The sequence below is a fragment of the Jaculus jaculus genome, chromosome 6, assembly GCF_020740685.1.
Source record: "Jaculus jaculus isolate mJacJac1 chromosome 6, mJacJac1.mat.Y.cur, whole genome shotgun sequence".
Lineage (NCBI taxonomy): Eukaryota > Metazoa > Chordata > Mammalia > Rodentia > Dipodidae > Jaculus > Jaculus jaculus.
In genome coordinates, this window is record NC_059107.1 from 150840440 (window position 1) to 150855107 (window position 14668).

Genomic DNA, 14668 nt, shown 5'->3' on the forward strand with positions numbered 1-14668 from the left:
CTGTGCTTGCCACGGTCCGCACGCCACATGGACGAATGTGGAGCGGGCAGATCTGGCTTTATCGCTTGGGGCTAAGCAAGCAAGGATGCCCGGAACACCCCAGCACAATGAAACAAATTCTACCCAGTGTGCCCAGCACTGAGCACAAAGATATTACGCAGGGATGCCTATGAGAACCTGATACCAAGATGATTCATGTCATACAGAAAGGACACCAGTTACCAGTGTTAATACAGATATACGTTTATGTATCACTTAGGGTCTGCCAGGCTTACACTAAACACTTTTCTATTAACTCAGATGTTAGCCCACTTCCATAAATCTCTGAGGCAGGTTCTGCATTTATGAGCAGCAAATTACAAATGTCACACGGCTGCTATGAGCTAGGGCTGGGATTTGAATTCAGGCCAGCTATGACGTCTTAATCGTTCGCTGTGCCACCATTTATTAAACTCCACCTTCATAGAGGAGGCAAGTTTCCTGACCAAGAGCCGAGCTAGGCATAAGACATCCAGCACAAAACAGCCCGAACCAAGGTCAAAGGTGTTAACAAGAAAGAGAAGACTTCAAGGGTACTGCAAAAGGGCAGAAGCACAGACCAGGGGACAGGGCGAGGAAGCAGTACTTTACAGACACCAAGCCTTAAGCACCAAACCTGGAGGCTGGACCCTGTATCAATACATAGGAATGACAAGCAAGGCTGTAAGACCAGAAGGTGACGCAGATGGAATAAAACAGAGTCAATTCCCAAGCCACCCTGGTTAAGATGAGGTTTATTTTATTTAAAATATATATTTCCATTTTCAACCTTTTCATACATGTGTGTATTTGAATTTTATTTTCCCCCATGACACTATCTTATGCCCTCTCATTAACACCCTTCTTCTTTCCCCATTAATCCCCATCTTACTTTCATGCCTTTTTTAAAAAAATGAATTGAGTTAAATTAGGGATGCTTGCATGATCGTGGACAGAAGGCTATTTACTTTGGAATGATAAATTACTAACGGCACACTGCTGATGAAACGGCTCCTCCTATCCCAGCAACCATTGAGATGAGGTGCTATTTTTTACCAGAAAAAAAAAAAAAAAGAGGCTTGCCATCTACATCGGCTGAACATGAACATATTTCGATGTCACTGAATCTTGAGAGAGCATCGCCAGTGAGAAGCAGCTCCCGCTTGAAAAGCACTGTTCCCGTCATCCCCTCTCTGAGCCATGAGCGAGCCGAGTGCACACAGCCGGGGACGGCCCTGCAGGGCTCTTGCTGGCACGCACACCGCATAATCTGAGTACCTCTGTGCCAGTCTTTTGGACACACGCATGCACCTTGTTCCCCGACGGCCGTGCAGGGGGGTTCTGTCCGAGGAGCTCAGCTTCCCGGCACTGCGTGCCTCTGCCCCACGTGCAGTGCTTCTCTACCTCTCTACTTGGGCTCACACGTCTTAAACTGTGAATCCTGTCTCCAACCAGAACAACAGCACTTGCAGCTGTCACTATCACCAAGTTGAGATGGGGGCCTGTTCCCCGTGCAGTCCATGCAGTGCTCCCATCCGAGCCCCTGACCCAGTGCTCCGCGACAGGTCGCCTGTTGAATGACTGCGGCGAGCTTGGCACAGGGTCCGGACTCTGCCACAGATCTCACTTTGGAAGAGGCTGGCAGCAACACTGCCACTCTTGCTCCCCCTTCTGTCGGGCTGGGGAGTCAACCCACGGACAGTTCATGGGAGAGCTAGGATGCAAGGGAACACACTCTGGCCCCAAGGGTTTGGATAAGAGCCAAGGACCTGTAGTGAATTTTTTTCTGCACCCTTGCTACAACTTCATAATGGGAAAAGGTAGAGTTTACCTGAGGTGGAAATAAGACAATTTAGCAATTCCTGCCAGAGGTATTTCAGGCATAAGAAATGTCCCTTTTCAGAGAGGTTATGTGACAGAGGTGCCGTCGTTCTAGAACACTCCCAGTGGGCGGCGCCCATATCAAACGCATGAAGAGATGTGTGCACATCACAGAGCTGAGTGAAATAATGCAGCTTTCAGCTCACCCCTTTCGTCAGACTGAGCTTTACTGCCAAAAGAACTCACCACATTTTTGTCACTGTTTTGTTCTCTGTGCCATGGGATTTTGAGTATGCAGGTGAGATGCTGTCAGCGGGGAACAGTAAACCCTTCCAGAGCAAGTGCCGGGGGCCTGGCACAGTTGCTGTTTGGTGAAAGTTGTCTCCCTTCTCTCCAGTCAGTTTCTGAAACCCCGGAATCAGTGATAGCGCGCGCGCGCTCTCCCTCTCTCTCTCTCTCTCTCTCTCTCTCTCTCTCGTCCCCCTTCTCCCAAGAACTGAAACAGCCTCTACCCAACTCTGCCCCAGAAGGTGGTGGCCCCTGCGGAGCACTTACCAGTCTGTGTGGGCATCATCAATCACCAGCAGGATCCGGGGTCTCTGCACCACAGGTGTGGAGGGAGCCAGGGGTTCCATCAGTCCCGAGGGGACCTGAGGGGGTGGCTTCATGGCACTGGAGAAGGAGCTGAACAGGCTGGACCCTGGAGAGGAGAAGGAGGCAGCCAGAGGCTGAGGGTGTCTCCTCTCCGTGGCCGGGGAAGCGGGGGAGCTGGTGGAGCTCTCTGGGCGCTGCATGTCCGTCATGTAGCCATTGGGCAGGTTGGCCACGAAGCTGCTGTCGGACAGGCGCCGCCGGAGGAAATTCATGGCTCCAAATGGTTGGGGGGTGGCTCCTTCCACTGAGACGTGTCTAGTTGAGGCCCAAGCACAGGTCAGCAAGAGGGATCAGGGGGCGTGGGGCCAGCGGAGTTGAGATTCTTCACGCACGGCCAGAAGTCGGTGAGCCGGTGAGCGTGAGCAAATTTTGCTTACCTGTTGGAAGCAAGCCAGCAAATGCATCAGTGGAAATGACCTCCTCCCCTTTCCAAGCAAACAGATCAAACACTTTCCTGGCCCACTGCTGGTGGCCCTATAAATTGGCATATTATTTTTGGACAGGAATTTAGTAGTATGTATTAAAAGCATACGCTTTTAACCTACAATTTTCATTTTCTGGAATTCTACCCTAAGAGTCTAAGTTACAGGAAGAAGCGCTGTGTACAAATGCATTGATCACAGACTTAATGACAATAGCAAAACAGCAGAGTAACTGAGCAGACAACCATAGGTAAGAACAGAAAATACAGCACGGTGACCTCATGGATTAAAATATATATATATCTGACTGGGAGAGAGAGAGAGAAAAAAATGGGCATGCCAGGGCCTCCAGCCACTGCAAGTGAGCTCTAGATGCCTGCACCCCCTTTGTGCATCTGGCTAACATGGGGTCCTGGAGAATCGAATCTGGGCCCTTTGCCTTTGTAGGCAAATACCTTAATTGCTAAGTCATCCCTCCAGCCCTCCGTAGATCTTTGGTAGCTGTTAAAAAAGGTGGGTACCAAGAAAATATTTTAGTAACAGAAAGAAGTTTGTGTTGTAGTTTTATGTTACATGCATCATGTTGAACCTGGTGGTGCATGTGCCTGTAATCCCAGCTACTTCAGAGGCTGCAGCAGGAAAATCAAGAGTATAAGGCCTGTGCCCGGCATGGTGGTGCACACCTTTAATCCCAGCATTTGTGAGGCGGAGGTAGGAGAACTGCTGTGAGTTCGAGGCCACCCTGAGCATACATAGTGAATTCCAGGTCAGCCTGAGCTAGAATGAGACCCTACCTCAAAAAACAAAACAAAAACAAACAAACAAACAAACAAACAAAGAGTATAAGGCTTGCCTGGCATGCAGGGTGAGTTCACAAGAAGCTGTCTCAAAATAAATGAGTAAATAAACAAAAGAATAGAGTGTTTAAAGAAGGACTGGGGCTACACAGCTCAGTGGTAGTGCTTTCTTAAGCATGCTGGGTTCAGTTTCCAGCACTGGCTAAACAACAACAACAACAAAAACCCTATGAGATAAAATTACACAGAGAGAATAACTACAGCTGTGGGAAAGTAACAAAACTTGGAAATTAGAAATCGCTCATAGTAGTGATTACCTGCTGATAACATAAGTACCTGACCTTTTCCTCATGCGTTTATATTTTCAAGTGTTTCTAGAATGTGGGTTGGTACACACGGAAATGTGCTCTATGCAGGCTCATGTGCTGGAGACCTAAGCCCCACAGGCAAAGCATTTGGAGATAATTAGGGTTCCATCAGTCTTGATGGTGGGGGGCCTCAGGACTGAGCAAAGCTCTTATGAGAGGCGCCTCCGCGCACCACGTGCGACACGGGTATTAAGGCAGCCACAAAGACAGCCTCACCCGAACCTCACCTGCCTGCATGCTGCTCTCACGCTTGCAGCTTCTGGAACCATAAGAAATTTCCGTGGTTTAAGCCACTCAATCAAGCGTCACCTGGGAAGACATGCATATATTGATTTTTCTGAACAGAATAAGTTTAATTTTTTTAGCAAGATCTCAAATTGTTTGAGATCAAAATGTTTCATTGGTACTATTTAAAACACGGTATGTTTTTGCTAAGATCATATTTTCATTGCTATAAAATTTACTTCGAGTAAAATGCACAGCTCTTGACTATACAATTCTTTGAGTTTTGGTAACTGCATACGCTGGTGTAACATTGTATTTCTATCACCACAGAAAGTTCTTTTGCGCCCCCTTCTGGTCAATCCACATTTCCCCTTGGGGAGGGGAGACGAGTGATATTGTTTGTTGATTTTACTTGTTTATAAACTTCGTGTAAGTGGAACCGCATAATCACGTATAGTACTTGTTTGTTAACGAGTTCTTTCCATTGACAGTGGTTTGGAGACTCATCTGTTAATACGTACAGACCGGCTATTGAATGACTAAGCCACCAGTTACATTCCATTCTGTTGTTGGTGGACATTTGAAATGTTTCTAATTTTGGAGTACTTATTATAATTGATATTATGGATTTTTTTACTTAAGTATTTTTGTGGAGACATAATGGATGAAGGGAAAGACAGACTGATTAAAACTCAGTCTTTGCTATAGGGAAATATCTGGGAATCAGTTTGTTAGAACATATGCTGACTGTATGTATAACTTAGTAATAGTTGTACAAAATTTCCCATAGGCTATACTATTTCTCAAGCATCATTTGAAAGCCTCACTTACACATCTTGACCAATATTCAGTTTCTGTCACTCTGTGTTAACTATTCTAGTCAGTGTAAGCCAGTGTCTCATGTTTTAAAAACATTTTCTTTGGTACTTGTGGATATAGGGTAACCTTCAAGCATTCACTGGCCATTAATGACATTTTATTTTGTGATGTAACTATTCACATCTGTGGCCTATTTTATCTTTGTGTGTGTGTGTGTGTGTGTGTGTGTGAGAGAGAGAGAGAGAGAGAGACAGAGAGAGGGAGAGAGAGAGAATTGTCATGACAGGGCCTCTAGCCACTGCAAACTCCAGAGGCGTGCACCACCTTGTGCGCATGCATGACCTTGTGCATCTTGCTTATGTGGGTTCTGGGGCAGCAAGCCTGGCTCCCTAGGCTTCGCAGGCAAGCGCCTTAACCACTAAGCCATCTCTACAACCCTGTGGACTATTTTTAAAACATGGCACTGACTGGTGCATTCACGACCCCACAATGGTTACTGACCACCCCACTGAGGAGGACCTTCAGTGGACTGGGGCCAGAGGAGTGGGGACATCAGAGTAAAACCTGGTAAGAATATGACCATTTTGCAGTATGTTCATAGTTAAAGTTGCCAAAAACTTTTAAAAATGAAAAAAATTTAAAGTTTTTAAAACTGATGTTAAAAGTGGGTTTGTTTACCTCTCACTGCTGACTTGCATGAGTGCTTTATACCCTGGGATGCAAGGCTGTAGATATACGTGTCATAGCATTTCCACAGGCTGTGGTTTGCAGATTTATTTCCTTCATTAGTAGAAGTTGGGCAAATGACTCCTTTTTAAAATATTTATTTATTTGTGTGTGTGCATCGACACAAATAAATAAATGGGCCACAGGGCTGGAGAGATGGCTTAGCAGTTCACGTGCTTGCCATGCAAACATGAACTCAGATCCCCTGCAGACGTGTAAATGCCGGACAGCCACGGTTGCCAGTAATCCCAGCGCACAGGAGGCAGAGACAGGAGCGATGTGGCTAGCTGGACCAGCTGCACTGGTGAGCTCTGGGCTCGAGTGAGAGTCCCTGCCTCCATACGAATACAGAAGATGGCAACTGAGGAAGTCACAGGGTCAGCCTCTGGCCTCCACGTCCACACAGACATGCGCCCCCCCAACATGCATGCACACCACATACACATGCCAAAAACAAGTGAATTGTTTATTTGGAGAGAGGAAAAAAAAAAACCCTAAGGGGTAAGGTCACAGCTTCATGCTTTGAGTGTCAGAAATATTTGGTATGTAGTTTCATATACTCATACGCACACTTGTATGTAGCTGTACACTTGTATGTAGCTGTGTACACATGTACACACATACATCTGTATACATGTATGGCATCTGTCACAAATATCTACTGGTAGTCTGTTAGGCTTTACTTTCTATGAAGTTCAACCTATCAGTTTTTTTCTTTTATGCTATTTCTGTGTCTATTCTAAAACCTTCACGAACCCCAAGAATCACAGCTTTGCAGTCTGATAGCTTCTTTCAGGAGCTTTACAGGGGCTGGGAAGATGGATCAGCAGTTAAACGCACGTACAAAACCTGCCAACCTGCAGCACAAGTATCTGGCATTGGTTCGCAGGGTAAGAGACATGACGCGCACATACGTGCACGCATGCAAATGAATGCGTATGGTATTGTAGAAAGAAGCCTTGTAGGCCTGCTTCTTCTGTGTCAGTCTGTGATCCTATCTTAAGTTGATTTCTGAGTAATATGAACTAAGTGTGAACTTCGTTTTTTCCCCATTCAGTTACCAAGGTCGGTTGATCTCACAAAAGATGGTAAAAGTATTCTTTCCTTCTCTGTGTTATAGGAGAATTTGTATGACATTAGTATTATTTTTCCTAAATTATCAGTAGAGTTCAGGTTTGACTTTTGGACTCAACTGATAATTTAGGAAAAACAATACTCTTTTACTTTCTTATTGATCCCTGTAATTCCTCTTAATGATCCTAGTATTAGAAATTTGCCCTTTCTCTTTATCTATTGGTCAGTTGCTAAGAAGTCACACATTTCAACTTTTGAAGAACCATCCTTTAGGCTTTTAAATTCTCTGCATAGTTTGTTTTCTATTTCACTTGTTTGTTCTTTTAGTTTCTTTTTTTCCTTACTTTTGGTTTGTTTAATGTGTTCTCATTTCCTGGGTTCTTAAGATAGATGCATAGATCATTAATTTTAAAACTCTCTTTCCCAACATAAACATTTAAAGTAAGGCACTTTCCTCTAAGAGCCTGGAAATCGCTCTCTGACTCATCTGGGGGAAGAGCTCCCTTCTCTCAAGGGTTGAGTCCCATCTGTACTGTATTTTCTTGTTTCTTCCAGCAACATCAAATTGTTTCTTTTAGATATCTGTTTCAAGTGTATGATTATCATCTATGAAAGAGCTAGTCCAAACAAACTATTGGTCATTACTGCAACAATGCCTTGTTCATTTTTAAAACACTGGTGGAAAAAGCTTATAAAATGTTTGAGTTGAAGGGAATTTAGAGTTTTTTAAAAATATTTTTTAATTATTAATTTCTTCTTTAAAAACTCTGGTTGACCTCACACCAGTATGAATTTCTTCACTTTCAGAAGACTTACCTCTCATATACTTTTTTTTTTTTTTTTCTGGTTTTGCTACACTGAAGAACCTCCCAGGGCCTTATGCATGCTAGGTAAGCACTCCGGAACAGGGCTGTGGCCTCAGCCCTCTTTCACTTCTGATTTCATAACAACAGCTCACTAAGTAGCCAAGGCTGGCCATTCCCTTGCCTCAGCCTACGGAGTAGCAGGGATTACACATATGCACCACTAGGACCAGCTTCCTATAATCTTTTTTGCTTATTTTTATTTATTTGAGAACGACAGAGAGAAAGAGAAAGAGAGAATGGGCACGCCAGGGCTTCCAGCTACTGCAAATGAACTCCAGATGTGTGCGCCCCCTTGCGCATCTGGCTAACGTGGGTCCTGGGGAATCAAGCCTTGAACCAGGGTCCTTAGGCTTCACAGGCAAGTACGTAACCACTAAGCCATCTCTCCAGCCCTCTTATAATCTTTTAATGAACCCCAATAATGGTCAAGGACCCTTCTATAACTTTGCATACTGTAAGGCCTCCATAGAGCTTCCTGTCCAGCAAAGACAAGCAGAAAATGAACAGGTAAACAGGCTTCTGTAGCTTGAGGCAAGTGTGGTGAGAGAGTCACTCGTTCCCATCCACTCTGCTTCCAACAACGGATTCTCTATGCCACACTTCCGTGAGTCTGGTTTCTTCAGAAGGTCACGCAACCTCCTATAGTATGTGTCTCTCTCTGTGTCCTCCTCACTTCCCCCGATATAACAGATTCCAGGTAAATACTTGCTGCTACAAATGATAGGTGAGACAGTTAAATTCCTATTGCCAACTCAATCAAACCAGGAATCAAGTAAGAGCAATGAAGACATCTCCAAAAAGAATTCACTGAGGGGGTTAGACCTATCCTCAAAGTGAGCAGTCTTTCCAGCTGTTTTATATATATATACACTACAGCTTGTTCCAAAAATTAAAAAAGCAGTATCTTCTGCCGGGCAGCCATTGCTGTTTTCTGCTACCTTGTTGCTGCCTTCCTTTTGTGGACATCAGAACCCAGCTTCTTCAGCCTTCCAGTGTGGACTGAAGGTCAGTGGCTCTCCCAGAATCCTCCAGGCCTTCAATGTCAGACTGGGATGACTGAGACATCCAGCCTCAAGGACTGAGCAGCTACCAAGTTTTCATACCCTTCAACCTGTGCTCAGCCCACACCAAGTGAGCCAATTTACTAAGTGCCCCTTATATACAGATTCATTCCATCATATCTGTTCCACTAGAGAACTTTGAAGGATGCAATAAAGTTTCCTTTTAAGGAATATACACCCCCTAAAAAACTAAACTATACAAATCACTGGTGGAAAAAAAATGTAGATGACACAAATAAACAGTGAGGTAGCCTATGTTCATGGTTTGGAAGATTAATATTGTTAAAATATCTGTACCACCCAATGCAGCTGACAAATTCAGTGTAATCCTTACTGAAATTCCAATGTCACTTTTCACCAAAACCTAACTTAAAAAGTTGTGACCTCATACGTGACAAGAAGCAACCAAAAGGAGGAAGGCTCAAGGCTTGAGGCGTCAGTCCACCATAGCAGGAGAGGCGTAGGCACAGCAGCAGCAGGAGCCGAAGCAGCAGCAGGAGGAGGAGGCAGCCGGACAGAGCATCTGCCGTCAGGAAAGCACATGGATGAAGGCCGCTGCTCAGCTCGCTTCCTGCTTTGTATTTGGCCTGATCCCAAGCCCATGTTAAGGGTAGGTCTTTCCTCTTCAGCTAAACCTGTGTAGAAATGCCCTCACAGGGGTACCCTGGGGCATGTGATCCCTCGATTCTAAATCCCATGCAGCTGCCAATCAAGACTAACAGTCACGTAGACATACCAAACAGTCTTGCCTCACTCATCTGACAATGGGAAAAAAAAAACAAACAAACTGATTTCACATACTGGTTATTGTAAATAATGCTGAAATAAATGTGGAAGCCCAGCGCACTCTTTGGTATAGTGGTTTCAATTTATCTGGATATAAACCCAGAAGTGGAAATGCTATGTCAAATGATAATTTCATTTTTAGTCTTTTGAGGAACCTCCATACTGTTTTCCATAATGGCTATGTTAATTTACATTTACACTGACAGTACACCCAAGATCTTTCTTCATATCCTTGCCAGACTCATCAGTGGCATTTTTGTAATAAACATTCTAACATATGTTTGATGACATCTATTGTATTTCCCCAATGATGAATGATGAAAATTATTTTTCACATATCTGTTGGTCATTTTTATGTCTTCTTTTGAGAAATGTCTGCTTAGGTGTCCTTGTTGTTGAACTGACATCCTTTTATAGTCAAGAGTTTAGCTTCACAGATATATATTTGCAAATTATTTATCCCAACCCATGCATTGTCTCTTCACCTTATTAACTGCTTTCTTTGATACACAAAACCTTTTAAGTGTGACACAATCCTCCTTGTTTACTTCTGCATACAAGTTTTGGGGACATATGTAAGATTTCATTGTTTGTTCCTCTAAACAGACGTGAAGAAAGGGGAAACGGAGAGCTCACAGGAAAGGCTCTGAGGGAACGGCAAGGCACGCCTGCCAGACAGAAAGAAGGCACCTCTGCCAAGGAAGGAGAGTCAGATTTTCAGAAGAAAATGATATGGGGAAGAAAGAGGGGTCAGATATCAGACATGAAATGCCATATTAAACATAATGATGCTGGCTTGACTCCAGTTGTGAAAGTGTATCACAGGAGGGTTTTCTCAATCCAGGGTATCGGGCCACTGTGGGAAATGGACTGTGGAAGATTTACATAGCAGTGTCCTCCACCCAGGGTTTTACAACTTGTGATTTTTGGTCATCCACAGTCACCTACAGCCCAAAGAAATTAAGTTCAAATTTCCAGAAATAAACAACTCATGTGCTAAACTGGATGATGCTCTGAGCAGCGTGTTGAAATCTCGCACTGTCTTGCTTCATCCAACCCCAGACAGGGATCCTCCTTGTGTCCAGTGTATCCACCCCGTATCTGCTCCCTGCTCAGTACTAGAAGCCAGCGTGGTTACCCGTGATCAGTTACACAGTCTCACAGGGCGGAGGCTTCCTCTGTTGTGTGCACGCATGCTCACGTAGTCACGTGTGCGTGTGAGAGGGCGGGGACAAAGGACAACCAAAGGTGCCACTCTTTGGGTGTCATCTGACTCTTTTGGAGACAGGTCTCTCACTGGTGTGGAACTCACCAAGTAGGCTAGACTGGCTGGCCAGTGAGCCCCACAGATCTTGTCTCTGCTTCCCCAGCACTAGAATGCTAAGCACTCATTTCCATGTGCAGTTTTTATAAAACATGAGCACTAGAGATCGACTCAAATCCTCATGCGTGTGAGGGAAACACTTTATCACCTGAGCCATCTCCCCAGCCCAGCATGTTTAAATGACTTTTTTTTTTTCTATTTAATAATAGCTGTCATGTAAGAATAATGATGCTGGCATCTGAAATATGCCCAAGAGAACCCACAAAGCACTTCCTGTAACTGAGAAGATGAAAATAACAATAAGGTACTTGGAGGAGGGAAATGATGGCACCAACATATGATACGGAGTTTCTAAATAATAATAGTAATCATAATGATGATGATAAAATGTGCCCCATTTATATAGCTTTTATTATAATATATTCTTGTAATCATTCTACTTTATCCTCTTATTATACCTATTTGATTAAAGTCAAACTTTATAACAGGTCTCTGTTGCAGTCAGGTTCACATTGCTGGCAGAAAGCACCCAACCAAGAGCAGCTTCTGGGAAAAAAAGGATTTACTTTGGCTTACAGACTCGAAGCGAAGCACCATGATGGCAGGGGGAAACGTTAGTATGAGCAGGGGGTGGACATCATCCCCTGACCAACATAAGGTGAACAATATCAATAGGAGACTGTGCCAAACACTGGCAAGGGGACATAGGCCATAACACCCATCAGCCCACCCCCAACAATACACCGCCTTCAGGTGGCATTAATTCCCAAATCTCCATCAGCTGGGAACCTAGCATTCACAACACTCAAGTTTATGGGGGACACTTGAATCAAACCACCACAGTCTCTAAAGGAAATATATTAATATACATACATACACACACACACACACACACACACACACACACACACATATATATATATATATTTATATATTTTTCTCTAGGCATCCATTGGGGGTCTTGGAACATGTCACTGAGATTAAGGAAGTGCTGCATATGGAAGCAGCACTGTAAACAGAGATTAAGGAAGGTCTGTATAGGTATGATTAAGGAAGGACTGGACCGTATGTGGGAGATTAAGGAAGTACTCCATGATAGTCTGAAAGTGAATGCATTTCCCCCACAGCCTCAGGTATTTAAGCTTCCTCTTTTAAGTCCCCAGCAGCCTGTGGAGGGGGCGTGTCACTGGGGGCAGATCTGAATTCCAGCCTAAAGGTGTGTGCAGAGAGTGTGAGCTCAGGCCCTGTTTGCTTGCTGCTGCTGGTGGAGTTTTGCTTACTACAGTTTCATTTCTCTCCGTTTGCATGTGGGGAAGTAAGGAGCTTCTTCCCAGCCCTGATGGAACTTCCCCTGGACCTGTAAGCCTGAATTAAATTCCTTCTTCTCAGAAACTGTGTCTGTTCGGAAGTGGAGCTCACTGCAACAACCTGTCCTATGGAAGCAGCCAGACAAATGATTTGCAGGTTGCTGTGCAGGATTGGAAGAAGGAAGCTGGCTTTTGTGATCCGCAAGATCTTTTCCTGGTAGGCTGGGACACTGGCTTTGCCTTCAATGAAGAACTTAGTGTGATGCTGAGACAAGGTGCAAATGAGTGTGACTTTGGTAGGGAAGGCTGTGGGGGAAAGGACAGAAAGACTAAAGAGCTGGCCTGAAAGGCTAGCTGGGAACTCACTCCGTGCTGTTCGATGTTGGCCACTAGAGGGCAGGAGTAGGCACACCACACAGGCAAATACATCCAAAGCAAGTTACGAGAAATTTGCAAGGCTACTTCTTGAAAACTCAGGTGGGAAGGGAAAGTTCTGGGAAGGCGGAAACAAGTTGAAAGGCATCTCAAACTTGGTGGTAGGGCCAGAAGACAGAAATAAGGGAGGAAATCATTGAGTCACAGGTCTGGCACCAAGGTGGCAAGGGCTCCATAGAGTCAACGCACAGTGGCAGCAGCTGCTTTGGGGAAAAGAAGAGCAACCGATGAGCCCGGACCCTGAAGCGGACAGCTCTGATCACGTGTGCTGCAGACACCCAGGTTCCTTTTCTTGCTCCCCCTATGGTGGGTGTAACTTCAGCCCCCACTTTGGGGACCCATTAACTCTTAAGTCAGAAGCCCGAGTCTCACACTATTGCTATTCCTTATGAGTTTCAGCCACACTCATCACTAGGTTCTGTCTCCACAGATATCTGACATACAACCCCCTTCTCTCCATCATTCCTACCATAACCTTGGTTCAGATGTTAAAAATCTCTCTCCTGGACCTCTTCAATATCTTACTTCATACCTCCCTCTTTCCCGCCAGCCTAAATCCATTGTACAATAAACCCTCCGCAGAGCAGCAAGAGTGCACTCTCTAAACTACAGCCCCAGCAGTATGGAAGCCCCTAACACAGGAAGAATTTCATGGCTTGATCACTGCTACTTTCTTCAATGTTACCCTTATTACTGGCAAAGTGGACTTTTAATTTTTTTTTTTTTTTTGAGGTAGGGTTTCACTCTAGTCCAAGCTGACCAGGAATACATTATGTAGTCTCAGGGTGTCCTTGAACTTGAACCCATGGTGATCCTCCTACCTCTGCCTCCCGAGTGCTGGGATAAAGGCGTGCATAATCAGAGACCAGGCAATTCTTCCTGACTTCTTTTTATAAGGCAACAAGGGAAGAAAGCTATAGGTCTATGTCCCTGATGAACTTAGATGCAAAGATCCTGAACAAAATCCTTGCAAACCATTTTCAACAACACATCAAAAGCATGATCCACCTTGATCAAGTAGGCTTCATCCCAGGGATGCAGGGATGGTTCAACATATGGAAATCAGTCAGCGTATCATGCCACATAAATAAACTGAACCCTAAGAACCACATGATCATCTCAATTGATGCAGAGAAGGCCTTTGACAAAATACAACACCACTTCATGATCAAAACACTGGAAAAAATAGGCATGGAGTGTCAATATCTCAACACAATAAGGGCTATTTACATCAAGCTTCTAAATCCCAAATAACTCTTAATGGGGGAAAAAAACTCAAGGAGTTCTCACTGAGATCAAGAATAAGACAGGGGTGCCCACTCTCACCACTGTTCTTCAACATAGTACTAGAAGTACTAGCCCAAGCAATAAGACATGAGAAAGAAATAACAGGGGCTCAAATTGGAGAGGAAGAAGTCAAGTTAGCCCTATTTGCAAATGACATGATTCTATATATAAGTGTCTCAAAAGTCTCCATCTCAAAACTTCTAAAGGTGATTAACTCTTCAGCAAAGTGGCAGGATACAAAAATCAATGCACAAAAATCAGTAGTCTTTCTATATGCAAAGGACAAATATACAGAGAAAGAAATCAGTAAGGCTCTCCCATTTTCAATAGCAACAAAAAACTTAAATACCTTGCAATAACACTAACCAAAGATGTGAAAGACCTATTTAATGAAAACATTAAAAAAAAAAAAACTCAAGAAAGAAATCGGGGAAGAGGACTTGAGAAGATGGAAAGACCTCCCATGTTCCTGGAAAGGTAGAATAAATATTGTGAAAATGGCAATTATACCAAAAGCAATACACAGATTTAATGCAATACCAATAAAAATATCAGCATCATTCTTTACAGAGATTGAAAAATGATCTCAAAATTCATATGGAATGGCAGAAGGCCTCAGCTATCCAAATATATCCTCAGCAAAAACAAAAACAAACAAATAAACAACAACAAAAAAAC

The 14668-nt window shown here is 44.0% G+C and overlaps 1 protein-coding gene across 2 annotated transcripts in view; it reads right to left on the reverse strand.

Moving 5' to 3' along the window:
- Syn3 (synapsin III) overlaps nt 1–14668 on the reverse strand; it is a 525100-nt gene that overhangs the window by 477419 nt on the left and 33013 nt on the right. For both annotated transcript variants that reach the window (XM_045152296.1, XM_004650254.2), the window contains exon 2: nt 2395–2870. In XM_045152296.1, the coding sequence (XP_045008231.1) occupies nt 2395–2705 (311 nt within the window). In that variant the 5' untranslated portion in view covers nt 2706–2870. The remainder of the gene's footprint in view (nt 1–2394; nt 2871–14668) is intronic.